Here is a 17,474-nt window from a genome sequence, read left to right on the forward strand (position 1 = left end):
AACAGAGATTTTATATGCCAAGTACACAACTATATTCCCAATACTAATCAGTTTCTGGAACATAATAGATGCTAAGAAACTAGTCATTAAACTTCTTGAATAGATAAATAAATGGTACATGGAAGGTCTTTGGTTCTGCTAAGCACACATGAATCTGGGTATGCAAGTATGGGGAAAAGATCTAGGAAGCAGTGAACTGCTCTATACATTAGAGGAAGCTCTCAGGGACAATCTTGGAGAAAACGCAAAAACAGAGAGATTAGAAGAGACATGGTTGGGTAAAGCTGGGGAAATGGCCACAGCTCATGTGTTCCTTGAAATAACCCCATCAAGTGCCAAACTATTAAAGGTTAAAATACTCAGATAATTGTTGATGTGAATGAATTTCTTGAAAAAAACAGTGAAAAGGTTGAGGTTTACATCTGGATTGATGTGATCAAAACAGAATCAGAATGTAATATGCTGCAGGCAGAGAAAACCACAAGAACATAAATAATGCTCCCCACTTCCCAACACACACACACACACAAATAATTAGCAGAAACTGTGAAGAGAGATTTGAGTTTCCACAAATCATAAGGTTAGAGGTTCAAGTTAAGCAGAAGTATCTCCTTGAGGGGCAAGAGAATGCCAGCAAACATAGGGGCTACCTGAATGATACATGCCTGCAGTTGATCTAGATAAACTGATATATCCAAGAACACCTCCTTGCCAAACACTTAGACAGGGAAGAATGAAGTCAAACAGCTTAATACATAACTGGTAGAACAAGAAAAACTACAACTTTGAACAGAAATTAGTATTCACATATCAAATCATCACAGTTCCAACTAGATGTTAGTATAATGAGAGTATTGTAGAAGACACTATTATCATCTATACAAAATTGGCTATCCTGAATAAAGGAGGGAGGAAACACATGGGCTTCCATTTTATTTTCATACATTTCATTTTTATCTTGTCAAATAATAAACATGCTGTTTACAACCTTTCATTAACATCTTATGAGGGGAGGGTTATTGCTAGTGACAAAAATTACTATGCATTGTAAATTAACTTTCAGTTGCATCAGGAAAAACAGAGCTGTAAAACAGTACCTTGTACAAATGCTGGATCTGGATACCAGGCACCAAATCAACAGGTTCTTCTTCGAAATAGCGATTTGGAGATACATCACTAATTTCACTCTCTTCTTTCTTCTTAATGCTTGCAGCTTTCCCAAGCCAGTAGGTTTTCTGAGAAAAAAACAAAAACCAATCATCATAAAGTCACTGAAAAATTAAATGCTCTTAAGACTTGAAAACGTTTTGGCTCATTTCACTTTGGTTTTGAGATGGGTTGCAGCAAATAACTTGAAATGAAATTTGGAAGCCAATTGTCTATAATTTTAATTACTACAGAATAAACACAAAACGTGCTATTTAAAATGTCACTGTCCAAGAAGAAAGACAAAATAAAATCACTCTAAAATATCTCAGTGAAAAGAACTCTGTCACTCTAAGAGGAGTCTTTATTTGGATATGTTGTCTACAGATCCCTGGGGATTCCTAAGACCCTTTCAATAAGTCTGTGAGTCAAAATCATTTTCATAAAAATACTTTTTCAAATACACAATTTTTATTTTTATTGTGTCCATATTTTCATTGGACACAATAAAATAAAAGCAATGTTGGATAAAACTGCTGGTACCTTAACACAAATTAAAGCAGTAGCATGAAACTGTACTAATTAGTCATTGCCTTCTTAACCGGTAGACACAGTGTGTCTACTGTGTCTTTGATGAACAAGTAAAAACAATTTATTGTCTCTTTCCTTGAATACAATTTTTACAATATTCTATGTGATGAAATGGGAGATACATATAAAGCCTTGCTGCAGCATATGAAAATATAATGGGAGCCCTGAGAAAAATTACTCGTTTCATTGTTTGAGTTGTGACATGAACTAGCCACATTTTTTATGGAATAGCATTTTTACCTGAAAGAATGACAGACAAAAAAACTATGGTTACTCAGACTTGGATACCTAGTAGACATTTTCTTGAAAATTAATAAAATGGTGTTGTCATTACAAGAAAAATAACTGACATAATTTGTGGCCAATGATAAAATTTGAGCTTTTGAGTGAATATTAGAATTTTGAAAAACTTGCATCCATTGTTGTGAGTGTGACAGATTTCCAATTCTTAAAAACTATTCTGATGACATCATGTTAATATTAATAAATGTTTTGATAATGTATGATGAAATGTGTCATCACTTGGAAAGTATATATCAGTGAACCAATATTTTACAGATAACCAAAATATGATGTTATAAATTTATGCATGGTTAAAGATCTACTCCATTTGCAAGATACAGCAATGGATATTATTGTAAGAGAATAAGAAACGTCATTAATATTTTCTCAGATTCCAAACTTCAACTAACTGTTAGTAAATTATCATTAGTTGAGTTTTGGTGAAGTACTAAAGAAGAATATCCAAATTTATTTAAAAGGCTACCAAAATATTCCTTTTTCCAACTACATGTCTATGTGGAGCTGTATTTTCTTTATATATTTTAAGCAAAATGACATAATGCAAAGATTGAATGCAGAGCCAGATACACGCTTTCCAATGAAAATCCAGTTATTTTCTATAAAGCACATACGAAAGATATTTGAAAAAATGTAAAACATGCCACTCTTCTCACTAATGTTTTTAAATTTTACAAATAGTTATTTTTCACCAAAATGTTATTTACTTCAGCATGTAATGGGTTTACTGGTGATACATTTAAATAAGTTGATAAATATTTTTTAAATTTCTCTAATTTCCAAGTATGGTAAATATTGATAGACATAACTCACATTAACCAAAGCTCTTTGGAGTGCTCAATAATTTTTAAGAGCATAAAGGAGTTCTGAGACCAAAGAGTTTGGGAACCACTTGCTTGAAAGCATAGAATGATAAGGAAGAAGACTGAAAATAGAGGCCAAGATACAGATGCTCCCCACTTTACTGTGGCTTTGATTCTAAGTAATTTGGGCTAATAGTGGGAAAAAAGCATATGGTGATAGACCAGATATGGGACCCTCACTAGGGTCTAAGGACCCCACCACATATTAATTCAGATGGAAAATTTTTTTAGAAAGCCATTTGATTCTATTGATACGTGTTACAAAGTTACTCATAATGGCTTTAGTTGAGAAGAAATAAAAACTGTATTAGTATCATAAGGTCAGAACACCATAGGGAGGGTGTTGAAGGTAATGATGTTCACTCTGACAAACTAAGTACACAAAAACTGAGGTTGGTCTACAGCAGAAGCATTATAACTTACCTGACAAAAGAAATACCATGGCTTGGGCACACCATACTTCCCTGGAAAGACAGCATCTATATACCAGGCCAAAAGGCCATACCAGAAAGCATCAAACAAAAGCATTCCCATAACATGGGCCAACGCAAAATTATCACCCGGGTTCGCTGGTAACAAGAAGTTATTCCACTGAGCACCATATTCTGAAACATAATAGGAGATAGTTACTTCAGGTATACAACTGTGATTAGAACAAAGTCACCTCGCTGCTTCATAATTAAACAATGAAGAAAAAAATGTATTTGTATTCTCTGGGACAGTTACTGTCTATTTGCTATTTGCTGGTACTTTAAAATTTAGGTTTTCCAAGAGGAGAATGAAGTACATAATGATGTAGGGTGCCTCGTCCTACAGCCAAACCCAACTAAAAGTTAGCAGTGACTGAAACAAAAATAAACAATCATCAAAAGTCCATAAAATAAGCCTTAAAGCAACAAGCAGATCTATTGGTTGAGATGGTGGCCCTATTCCTCCATTCTCTTTCATGTTAATCTCCATCGAACTAACCAGCAAGATATATAAATTTGGAAATATATTCATCAGTATAAAAAATAAGGATTGGCTTCCAGTTTCTGGGCTGACATGTAAGGAGCTTAGAAGTCACCACTCTATCCTAACAAGGAGTAAAAAGGTAAACTAAAAAATCAACAAACTCTTCTCAGATCCATCAGAGAAGTGAGGTCACAGGTCAAGCCAAGCCACTGCCCCAAAATTGTAGAGATACATAGGCAGGTACAGAGAATCACAATTTAGTGGAACAGAAACGCTGAGCAGAAACCGCCAAGGGAACCAGTACTGGGGTAGAAAAACATGAACAGTAACTGACAAATTGCTGGGGCCCAGTGTGGACAAGTATGAGAGTTAAAAACTCCAGGGGATCAAGTCACAGGGGATTCCCCCACACTTTTATGAGTTTTACTTCCAGGAGCCCTGCCAGTTCTTCACAGTGAATGTCAGAGAAAAATCCCCTCATGCTTCCAGGAGGGGAAAAGAAATAGGAACCATTTTGAAACGTGCCAGAGCATGTTGTTCTTAACCAGGTCTGCCCTCATGAGAAACTATTTTACCAGAGCCTAACCTACCTAGGAGGAGGGAAATACCCAACTCCAGCCTCCTCTAGCCATCCTCTCCCATCTAAGTGGAGAAAAAACTGAGAAGCACTGATGAAGTTCATAGTCCAGGGGCACAAGCTCACTAAACGACTGATTCCTAATCATAGGACTAGGCATGCTTCCCCTCCCAGCTACACCTTACCTCTTCACGACTAAAGACCTATTTACTACAGTTCCTTTTACTCAATACCTCATGTCCACCTTTTAACAAAAAATTACAAGGCATACTAAAAGGCAAAGAACATAGTTTGAAGAGATCAAACAAGCACCATCAGAATCAGTCTGATAGGGAAAAGATGTTGGAATTATCAGACGAGGAATTTTTTAAAACTATGATTAATATGATAATGGCTCTACTGCAGAAAGAGAGATACTTGAGTCTTTTGGTTGTCATAGCTGGCTGGCATGAAATTTTGGAAGCTTGAGGGTATTATTAGTACACAACATGCATGAACAGAAGGAAAATATAAGCAGAGAGATGGAAATTTTAAGAAAGGATGAAAAAGAAATGCTAGAGGCTTTGCTGTGGCTGCAGAGGAGACTATGATGGAGAAAATTATGGATGGGAAGGTAAGAGAGAAACCTGAGAAGCCACAGCTAGTTAGAGCCTCTGGAGCGATAATGGGGTAAGTTCCAGTCACAGTGCAGAGAAGTGATCAGCTGAAGAAGCAGCCACAGACCTCCCAACAAAACCTATACAGATCTCCATGTTTGGACTCGGTAGTCAGACAACAAAGAAAGCAAGCATGAGCCATATTCATTAAACTTGGATCAAGTACGCCCAAACTAAAGAAGCTGTTCTGACCCTCGCTCCAAAAACTCTTTCAGTGGCAGCAGCTTTTAGATAGAGAACCAGAGGAGGAAATGCCTCCTGAAGCAAAGATGAGGATGAAAAATATTAGAAGGGATACACCAACATAACTAGGATTAAACCCCTTCCATAAAGGAAAGCATAGGTTTTCTGATAACCAGGAGCTATGGGAGTGAAATATAAAATCTCATCTTGGAAATGGTCCATGACCAAGACAATTAAATGACCTGTTTTGAAATCAGGGTGGGAGGTGGGCATAAAATTAAAAGGAACAGTTTCCTTTTTTAAAAAAAAAATGGTATAAGACTGTCTTTGGAGCCATTTTTTTAAAGGTTGAGCTACACTAATACATGACAGTTTGAAATTAGGGTAATTTATGTTTTATATACAGATTTCAAGATATTTGCTAATTTTATAGTTTCATGTGATTAGTTTCCAAAGGCTACAGATAATAAAGAAATCAGAAATGGGATCTTTTTAAGAATTGTCTATTTTTTTAGACACAACTATTAGCACACTAAGCGGGAAGCAAAAAGTTACTGTGTATTTAAAATGCAAGCAATTACTGTCTAACTTAACTCCCTCATTGCCTAAACTGTCTGGCTCCCAGCAACTGCCTTATAGGGAGGGATTATTGTATTGAGAGGAAGATGTTATTAGACTATTGCCTGAAAATAAATTTAGATAAAATTAAAATACAGCCTTTTTTCCTTCTGGGTATTTATTTTGTTTCAAGTTATCATAAACTAGGTATTGCGCTGCTATCAGTGGAGATAGATGCTTACTTCTTTAAAAAATATATTTTAAAATTTTATGTAAACTATCAAGTACTTGAAATAGCCCACTTGACCTTAATGGATCATATCTACCTTCATTAGTCTTCAAAGAACAACCATTTGCCACCAAAGTAAATCAGTATTTCAAATGTGCTTCTCTTGGTTTTTATTATTAACTAGTAATGTTATTTTTATTATTAGCTAGAAACGCTGCAGCATTTCCACCAGAGCCTGAGGCAAATTATAAGGGAGCTGTTTCTTTTAAAATACAAACTGCCACCAAATATTTTAATGTACATATTGCTTAAATATTTGACTGCTTTTAATTTTCAAAAGGTATAAACTGAAAAGAAGTATGTTTTATGAAAATGGAAAATAATAAGATGCATTTTCTGTAACTTTGTCAAAGCACTTAAGTTATTAATTTATGAAATCCAATTTGAATTGACCTTAATATAGGATTTCTTATTAGTACTATACAATGGTTTATCTTAAGTGTATACGTTGAACAATGGCCTCTCAAAACATTTTAGGTACTAAAAATAGAATGAAAGTAAATGTATCTTCAAACATTTTTATGGAATCTCTCACCACATATCTTTTGTTAGATCTGTGTGTTATAGGGTGGTTTGGGGTTTTTGCATTTTTCTATGATATATTAACTCCTTTTTTTTTTGAGGAAGATTAGCCCTGAGCTAACATCTGCCACCAATCCTCCTCTTTTTGCTCGAGGAAGATTGGCGATGAGCTAACACGCATGCCCATCTTCCTCTATTTTATATGTGGGACGCTTGCCACTGCATGGCTTGATAAGTGGTGCACAGGTCTGCGCCTGGGATCCAAGATAGTGAACCTGGGCCACCCAAGCAGAGCACACGAACTTAACCACTATGCCACCAGGCCAGCCCCTATGAACTCCTTTGAATGTGAGAGTTAAACACATAGTCAAAGACAAAAGAAACATTATATAATGATTTCCTTGAAAACACCTACAATGCTAAATTTCAAGGCAGCTTTTGACTATTTTATTGGTGGTAACTACTTGATGAGCTCCTTTATGGTAACAACACCAGAGAAGCAGTCTCTGTGTATTCCTACACTATGTACGCTTGCATTTAGAATGAGCCCCAAGTAAACCAATGAAAATGTATATAGAACTATTCGTTCCTGCTTACATGATTTAATTATATCAAGATACAGGAATTGAACTCTAACTTACTTTAATGTAGACAAACTTTCCATTTTAGTCCCATTTTACTATATATATTAAAATAACATCCCCCTCCTACCTATTCTTTCCTTGACCCTGGTACACTGTTAGTGGGGACATGAATGGGTATAGCCACTATGGAAAACATTATGGAGGTTCCTCAAATTTTTAGAACATAAGATCCAGCAGTCCCACTCCTGGATACATATCCAAAAGAAATGGAAACAGGATTTTGAAGCGATACCTGCACTCCCATGCTCCCTGCAGCATTATTCACAATAGCCAAGATACGGAAACAATCTAAGTGTACATTCATAGATGAATGGATAAATAAAAAACAAATATATATATATACATATATATATATATATCACATTCACAATGAAATATTATCCGGCCATAAAAAAGAAGGAAATCTGGCCATTTACAACAACGTGGATGAACTTGAAGGGCATTATGCTAAGTGAAATAAGTCAGACACAGAAAGACAAGTACTGTGTGATCTCACTTACATGTTTTATCTAAAAAAGTTGAACTCATAAAACCAGAGAGTAAAATGGTGGTTGCCAGGGGCTGGGGGTTGGGGGGAATGGAGAGCTGTTGGCCAAAGGGTACAAATTTTCACGTATAAGATGAATAAATTCTGCAGATCTAATTTAAAACATGGTGATTACAGTTAATAATAATTTATTGTATACTTGAAATTTGCTAAGAAAGTAGATCTTAAGTGTTCTCATCATAAAAAAGGTAACTATGTAAGATGATAGATGTATTAATTAACTTGATTGTGATAATCACTTCACAATACATATGCATATTAAATCATCATATCGTATCATTGTACACCTTTTAAAAAATCACATTGTACAACCTAAATATATACATTTTTTGTGAATCATACCGCAACAAAGCTGGAAAAAAATAGAACGAAAAAAGTTGCATGGTCATTTCAACTGATGCAGAAAGAGTATCTGACAATATCCAACACCCTTTCATCATCATAATAATAAGGAAAACTCTCAACAAAATTGAAATAGAGGGTATTTTCTTAATTGGATAAAGGAAATCTATGAAAGATCATCTACGAAAAACCAACAGCTAAAATCATACTCAATGGTGAAAGACAGAAAGCTTTCCTCCAAAGATCAGGAACAAGATAAGCATGTCCACTCTCCCACTTCTATTCAACATCATACTTGCCGTTATATTGATGGAAATTAGGCAAGATAAAGAAATAAAAGGCAACCAGATTGGATACGAAGAAGTAAAACTATCTTTACTCACAGATGACATGATCGTATGTATGGAAAATCCGAAAGATTCCACACGAAATAGTGTTAGAGTTAACAAATGAATTCGGAAAAGTTGCAGGATACAAGGTCAACATACAATAATCAGTAGTATATTTATATACTAGTAATGAACAAAAAGGAAATTAAGAAAATTTCATTTACAATAGCATCAAATGCTTATGAATAAATTTAAACAAGAGGTGCAAGACTAGTATACTGACTATTACAAAACACTGTGGCAAGAGATTAAAGAGGACCTAGACAAGTGGGAAAGCATCCTGTGTTCACAGATTAGAAGATTATATTGTTAAGGGGCCAGCCCAGTGGCACAGTGGTTAAGTTCTCATGTTCCGCTTCGGCGGCCCGGGGTTCGCCAGTTTGGATCCCGGGTGCGGACATGGCGCAGCTTGGCAAGCCATGCTGTGGCAGGTGTCCCAAGTATAAAGTAGAGGAGGATTGGTGGCAGATGTTAGCTCAGGGCTTATCTTCCTCAAAACAAAAAAAAATAAAACAACACTACATTGTTAAGATGTAACAGTACCCAAAGCAATCTACAGATTCATTATAATGCATATTAAAATCTCAACAGCCCTTTTAGCAGAAATGGAAAAGCTGAACCAAAAAATTTATATGGAATGGTAAGAGACCTAGGATAGCCAAAACAATCTTGATAAAAGAAAAACTAAATTGGAAGACGCACACTTCTGAATTTCAAAATTACCAAGCTACAGTAATCAAATTGTGTGGTACTGGCAAAGGATAGATATGTATATCAATGTAAGACAACTATGAGTAATGGTTAATTGACCTTTGACAAGGATTCCAAGAAAATTAAATTGGAAAAGAAGACTCTTTTCCACAAGTGATGTTGAGAAACTGGTATCTACATGTAAAAGAATAAAGTTAGACTCTTATCTTACAACATGACAAAAATTAGCTTAAAATGGATCAAAAACCTAAACATAATAGCTAAAACTATTTTTTTAAATCTTTGAAAAAACATGGGGGTAAATCTTCATGACTTTGGATTTGGCAAATATATGGCACCAAAACACAAGCAATAAAAAAAATAGATAGGGGCCGGCTCCGTGGCCAAGCAGTTAAGTTCATGCACTCTGCTGCAGCGGCCCAGGGTTCAGATCCTGGGCGTGGACATGGCACTGCTCATCAGGCCACATTGAGGTGGCGTCCCACATCCCACAACTAGAAGGACCTGCAACTAAGATATACAACTCCGTACCTGGGGGGGGAGGGGGGTTGGTTGGGAAATAAAGCAGAAAAAAAAAAGATTGGCAACAGTTGTTAGCCCAGGTGCCAATCTTTAAAAAAAAAAATAGATAAATTGGATGTGATTAAAATTAAAAACCTTTGTGCATGAAAGGGCATTATCAAGAAAGTAAAGACACAACATATAGAATGGGATAAAATATCGTATATCTAATAAAGGGCTTGTATATAGAATATATAAAGAACTTTTGCAACTTAAGAACAAAGAACAAACAACTCAATTGAAAAATAGGCAAAGTTGGGGCTGGCCCCGTGGCCGAGTGGTTAAGTTCGCGTGCTCTGCTGCAGGCGGCCCAGTGTTTCGTTGGTTCGAATCCTGGGCACGGACATGGCACTGCTCATCAAACCACGCTGAGGCAGCATCCCACATGCCACAACTAGAAGGACCCACAACGAAGAATATACAACTATGTACCAGGGGGCTTTGGGGAGAAAAAGGAAAAAAATAAAATCTTTAAAAAAAAATAGGCAAAGAACTTTGATAGGTATTTCTCCAAAGAAGTTGTATAAATGTCTAAAAAAACACATGAAAAGATGCTCAATATCATTGTCATTAGGGAAATACAAACCAAAGCCACAATGGGATACCACTTCATACCCACTAGGATGAGAATAATGTTTTTAAAAAAATAAAAGGAAAATAAGAAGTATTGGTGAGGATCTGGAGAAACTGGAATCCTGATGGGAATGTCAAATAGCTCGGGTACTGTGGAATCAGTCTGGTAGTTTCTCAAATGGTTAAGCACAGAGTTTCCATATGACTCTGTAATTCCACTCCAAGATATATAACCAAGAAAATTGACAACAGATACTTTTACATGAATGTTCATAGAAAAATTATTCAGAATACCTAAAAAGTGGAAACAACCCAAGTGTCCATCAACTGATGAATGGATAAACAAAATGTGGTATGTCCATACAATGGAATATCATTCATTCATAAAGATAAAGTACTGATACATGCTAAGACAGGGAAAAACTTTAAAAACATTATATAAGTGAAAGAAGGAAGACATAAAAAGCCATATATTGTATGATTCCATTTATATGAATTGTCCAGAAGAAGCAAATCCATAGAGTCAAAAGTCATACTAGTGGTTTCTAGGGGCTGGGAAATGCCGAGGGGCTGTCCTATACTCTCTGACTGCTACTACTGGATATCAGTAGCACTCCTCCACTAGCCATGACAATCAAAAACTAAGCATGGCCAACATCCTCTAAGTGGCAAAATTAAGGTGTGACCACTTATATACATGAAGAAGTGGAAATAAATAAATGAACATTTGCAAATATGTGTGTATAAAGCATATACATATATAGTACACAGATATCATTTTTTATGATAAAAAAACTACAATCTAGGAAAAATATTTAAGAAACACTAAAATCATCCCTTACCCACGGTCCCACCCACTCCATCGCCAACCTCAGATCACCTGCTTTTTCTTCCTGGAAATCAAATCAGTTTTACAAAGGAAAGACTCACTCTTCATTTCCAACTTGCATATTATATCAAGCCCCATAGCCATTGCAATGTTTGAGCTGAGACAGGAAGCCAGCTTATCCGTGAGGCTCATCCGTTCATAGAAGATAGTGATGATTACAAATGGAAAGAAGGCGAGAAAATAGAGGAAACCTCCAATAGAAACAGCCAAAGCAGCTGAAAAGTAAGAAGGAAAATATAGAGTCAGTTTACATAAACTATAAAAGCTTGAAATAGAAATACCCTCATTTAACTACTAAAAGAGCTCTTAAATGTAAGTTCTATAAAAAAAAAAGGAAAATTATCTGTCTTATTCACTACTGTATCACCAGCATCTAGCACAGTGCTCAATACAGAGTAGGTGCTCAATAAACATTTTTGCCTGAATGAATAAATGAGTGAATGAAAAGTATGAGGAAGAAAATTTCTGGAATTTAAACTCCTTCTTATGCAATGATTACAGACATTTAAAGGACTTATTCTTATGTTTATAAAAACTTCCTTTCTCATATTTACTTATGACCACTCAACCTAACAAACTCTAGATGTACACCACCACTAATCACATCATGTGAATATACCTACACTGTTTCCATTTATTTGGGAATTTGGGTAGATGAAAACTGAAAAATTTGCTAGTGGTTTTATATATCCTTCCAGTACTATTTATGATACTTCAAATACTTATTTATGATACTTTATAAAATAATATATTTAAAAAACAGACAATAAAGTCAATGTTATAGAGAAGCACCTGGATCAGGGTGCTATGTATCTGCGTTATTTCAGACCAACTCCTTCAATGACCAAAGAAAATCTAGACAAATTATTTTTTAACTATGTTTTAAAGTATCAGAGAACTACCAGGCAAGGACAATTTATAGGGCCAAAATCAAGATAAGAAGACAGGTTCAGAGAGGTGAGTCTAGAATTTGGTGTTAATTTTCATCTTGAAGTATTTGTAAAATCTCAAGTGTGGTTCAGAGGCTGAGAAATTGAGCAGAGCTTTTGACAGTGTCAAGGGTTTAGGGAGATAAAGTGAGTTTGAGACGTGCTAAAGGAAAGAAGCCACGATTAGTTCCTCATGCTTTTACTTAGGGCCCTGAAAGGCTACCTCTAAAGGCCAGGTGTACCAGAAATAGATCATCCTTCAATCACCTCAAATCCTTATTGGATTAGGATTATCTGATGCTTAATCTAGAGATGCTAGTGCCCCTAACCTGACTCACTCACATTTGGAATTCCAAATGAAAATATGGAGTGTCTACCTCCACCCTGGGATAGGGCTTGAACTCCAATCTCTAGTTCCCGAGCACCATAAGAACAATTATATCTCTGCTTAGCACTTTATTCTCGCGTCTGTTATGTTCTGTTGGTATTTTAGACCCTTACTCTGCTTATATTCAGCCAAAAATATGAGGATAATCTGTATACAGATTTTTTAGTTCACTTCTAACTTCTAATGATCAATTCCCAAATAAACCATTTGCACTCAGAGTACTATCTCAGGGTGTGCTTCTAGATGAACCAGGCTACAACACTGTACAAGCTATTCTTTCATGGCCAAACCCAGAAGTCCCCATAGTGAGAGAAAATAAGATGCCTCTTAGTAAGTGACAGAATGAGCAGTTAAAAGAAAAAAGACTCAGGACTTCTCGTTCTGGACAAGATGAATAGATACATTCCACCCTATTCTTATCACCAATTAAAACTAATAAACCTGGAAAAATACATCAGTTAAGCTATCAGAAGACACTAAAAGATGGAGAAAAGAAGTCAGGCTGGCTAAGAAACTTGAGACTCAAGGAACAACTAGGTGGTAGGCTCCCTGCTGCTGTTGTTTGTTTTTAATGGTAAAAGGCTGGAAATATAATATCAGGAATAAGACAAAGCCCATTGTCATAACTTCTACTCAATTAGGTATTAAAAGTTCTAGTCAGTATAGTAATGCAGAGCAAAACCAATGTTATGAGGACTCAAACGGATCATTTTAAAATGTACTATTTAAATATGATATTACTATAAATGTAGAAAACAAAAAATTCTAAAGATATTAGAATTAACAAGTGTAACAAAGTGAATGATATAAAATAAATACTTAGAAATAAACTTAAATACATATATACCTTTTCTCCCCTGCCCACCTCCACACATAGATTCTCCTATTTAACATTTTGCATTAGTGTGGTACATTTGTTACAATCAAATAACCAATATTGAAACACTATTATTAACTAAAGTCTATAGTTTACATTAGGGTTTATCTTTTGTGTTGCACAGTTCGATGGATTTTGGCAAATATAAAATGTCATGTATTCACTATTACAGTATCACACAGAATAGTTTCACCACCCTAAAAATGCCCTGTGCTCCACCTATTCATAGCCCTCCCCCAGAACCCTTGGAAACCACTGATGTTTTTGCTGTCTCTACAGTTTCGCCTTTTCCAGAAAGTCATATAGCTGGTATCATAAAATAAATACCCTTTTTGGACTGGCTTCGATCACTTAGCGATATGTATTTAAGACCCCTCTATTCCAGTACTCAAAACAGTACGGTACTGATGTATGAACAAATATGTAGGTCAATGGAACAAAATTAAGAGTCCAGAAATAAATCCGTACACCTATGGTCAATAGATTTTGACATGGGCACCAAGACAATTCGATGAGGGAAAGAATAGTCTTTTCAACAAATGGTGCTGGGACAATTGGATATACACATTCAAAGAGTGAAGCTGAGGGACTGGCCTAGTGGTGTAGTGGCTAAGTTCGTGCACTCCACTTTGGTGGCCTGGGGTTCATGGGTACACACACTGCTCATCAAGCCACGTGGTGGTGGCATCCCACATACAAAAAATAAAAAGAATTATTGGCACAGATGTTAGCTCAGGGACAATCTTCCTCACCAAAGGAAAAAAAAAAGAAAGAATGAAGTTGTACACCTACCTCACACCATATATAAAGATTAATTCAAAATGGATCAAAGACAAAAATTTAAGAATTAAAACTATAAAATTCCTAAAAGAAAACATGCAGTAAATCTTTGTCACCCTGGATTTGACAATGCTTTCTTAGATATGACACCCAAAGCAGAAGCAACAAAAGAAAAACAGAAAAATCTGACTTCATCAATATTAAAAACTTTTGGGCATCAAAGGATACCATCAAGAAAGTGAAAAGACAATCTACAGAACGGGAGAAAATACTTTCAAATCATATATCTGATAAGAGACTTGTATCTAGAATATATAAAGAACTCTTACAATCTAATAATAAAAATATAAATGAATTAAAAAATACCCAATTTAAAAATGGGCAAAGGACTTGCACAGACATTTCTCCAAAGAAGATACACAAATAGCAAACAAGCATATGAAAATATGCTCAAGAACATGAGTCATTAAAAAATGCAATTCAAAACCATAAGATACCACTTCATACCCACCATGATGACTATAATTTAAAGAAAAATTAGAAAATAACAAGTGTTGGCAAAGATATGGAGAAACTGGAACCTTCCTACATTGCTCGGTGGAATGTAAAATGGTGTGGCCACTGTGAAAACTAATTTGGTGGTTCCTCCAAAAGTTAATCACAGAATGACCATACGATTCTTCAATTCCACTCCCATGTATACACTCAGAAGAAGTGAGAATGGATATTCACAGAAATACTGGTACACAAATGTTCACAGCATGGCTACAATAGCCAAAAATTTGGAAACAATACAAATGCTCACCGACAGATGAATAGATTTTTAAAATGTGGTATACTCATACAATGGAATATTATTTAGACATTAAAAAGAAATGACGTGCTGATGCATGCTAAAGACAAATGAACCTTGAAAACATTATGCTGTGTGAAAGAAGGCAGACACAAAAAGTCATATATTGTATTATTCCATTTATATACAATATATAAGTAAATCCATAGAGACAGAAATAGATTAGTGGTTGCCAGGGGCTGGTGGAAGGGGGCAATAAGGAATGACTGTTTAATGGGAACTTTTGAGAATAACAAAAACGTCTTAGATCAAGATAGTGGTGATGGTTTCACAACATTGTGAATGTGCTAAATGCTACTGAAATGTACACTTCAAAATGGTTAATTTTATGTTGTGTGAACTTCACCTAAAAAAAAAAACCAAAAAGATGAACAGACCAATTATAAAGTGGACAAAAGAAATGAATGAATATTTCACTAGAGAAGAGACACGAATAGCAAATAAGCACATGAAAAGGTGCTTGACATTACCAGCTGTTAGGAAAATTTAAATCCACAACGACAATTACATGTAGTATCCAAAATAATAATATATTTAGGAATAAATTTAACACTGTACACTGAAAGATACAAAATATCTCTGGAAGAAATTAAATATCTAAATAGAAAGACACTCCATGTCCACGGAAGACCCAATATTTTTCAAGATGACAGTTTTCCTAAAATTGGTCTATAGATTTAATCCAGTCTCTGTCAAAGTCCCAGCAGGATCTTCTGTAGCAACTGACAAGCTGGTCCAAATGTATACAACAATGCACAGAATCTATAACAGTAAAACAATCTTGGATATAACTTACATTCATACAAGCATTAAATATATACATGCCCCATCAAAAAAAAAAAAAAAACGCCACAATGAGTTATCAGTGCACACTCACTGCAACAGCTATAACAATAATAAAAAAAACAGACAAAAAAACATTGGCCAGAATGTGGAGAAACTGGAATTCTCACTTACTGCTATAGGAAAAAATATAAAATTGTACAGACACTTCAGAAAACATTTTGGGAAGTTCTTTAAAAGTTAAATATAAATTTATTCCTCAACCCAGCAATTGCCTTTCTAAGAGAAATAAAAACATACATTCACACAAAGACTTGTATGTAAATAGTCATAGCCACATTATTCATAATGGTCAAAAAAAACTGAAAACAATCTACATGTCCATCAACTGTTGGATGGATAAATAAAATGTGGTCCATCCATACAAGGAAATATTATCCAGCAATTAATAGGAGGGAAATATTGATACTTTCTAGAACATGAATGGATTTCAAAATCATTACGTTAAGTGAAAGAAGCCAGACTAGATATTTTAAAAGAAGAAAAGTATATATTTTATGGTCCCATTTACAGCAAATGTCTAGAAAAACCAAATTTATATAGAGAGAAAGCAGAGAAGGTGTTGTCTTGTATCAGAGAGGTAAGAGTGGGGATTGACTGAAAACAGGCTCAAAGGAAATTTTGAGAGTGATGGAAAATTTCTAAAACGATATTTGGTTATGCTTGCATAAGTTGATAAATTTACTAATGGGTGATTTTATGGTATGAATGTTATACTTCTGTAAAGCTGTAAAAAAAGATGGTCAAAAGATGTTAACAGGCATTCTATAGAGAAAAACACATACGGTTCATATTAACCTAAAAATGTGATCAGCATCAACCGTTACCAGGGAATTACAAATTCAAAGTACTATGAGATATCTTTCATGCTTCAAAATATGGTACAAATTTTTAAAATATGAAACAATAGGAACACTTATCTACTGCTAGGAGGATTGTTAAATTGTATAACCACTTTGGAAAGAGTCTGACATAACTGAGTAAGGTAACATGTTCACATACCCTATGAATAAGAAATTCTATGCCCAATTATGTACTCCAGAAAAAATCTTGCACATCTGCACCAACTGACACATACAAGAATGTTCACATCAGTATTATTCATAATAGTAACTAACTAGAAACAACTCAAACATTCAAGTGTAAAACTGAATATTGTACAATAGAATACTATACAGCAGTAAAAATGAAATCACAGTTATCCACAACTACACAGACAAAGCTTAATCATAAGGCTGAGTTGTATAAAAATCATACGGTGCAATTTCACTAATAAAACTAAGCAATACATTACTTAGATATATAAGTGGTAAAGCCACAAAGAAAAGCCAATCAGAATAGTGGTTGTTATCAGAAAGGGGCACATAAAGTGTTCCTCAAGTATTATCAAATTTCTCTTTTCTCATGTGGTATGTGACCACCTGGGTGAGAATCTGGGCATTTGTTTTATTATTATTTATATTGTATAATCACACTTGCATTTATGATATACTATTTCACACCATTAAA

At 35.0% G+C, this 17,474-nt stretch overlaps 1 protein-coding gene across 3 annotated transcripts in view; it reads right to left on the minus strand.

Annotated features, from left to right (window-relative positions):
* The window catches only part of LOC106841750 (phospholipid-transporting ATPase ABCA3-like), a 205,466-nt gene that overhangs the window by 118,753 nt on the left and 69,239 nt on the right, over positions 1-17,474 (minus strand). For all 3 annotated transcript variants that reach the window (XM_070484799.1, XM_070484800.1, XM_014857904.3), the window contains exons 9-11: positions 11,337-11,510; positions 3,324-3,505; positions 1,098-1,235 (exon numbers count right to left, since the gene is read on the minus strand). In XM_070484799.1, the coding sequence (XP_070340900.1) occupies positions 1,098-1,235; positions 3,324-3,505; positions 11,337-11,510 (494 nt within the window). The remainder of the gene's footprint in view (positions 1-1,097; positions 1,236-3,323; positions 3,506-11,336; positions 11,511-17,474) is intronic.

Source organism: Equus asinus, chromosome 14 (genome assembly GCF_041296235.1).
Source record: "Equus asinus isolate D_3611 breed Donkey chromosome 14, EquAss-T2T_v2, whole genome shotgun sequence".
NCBI lineage: Eukaryota > Metazoa > Chordata > Mammalia > Perissodactyla > Equidae > Equus > Equus asinus.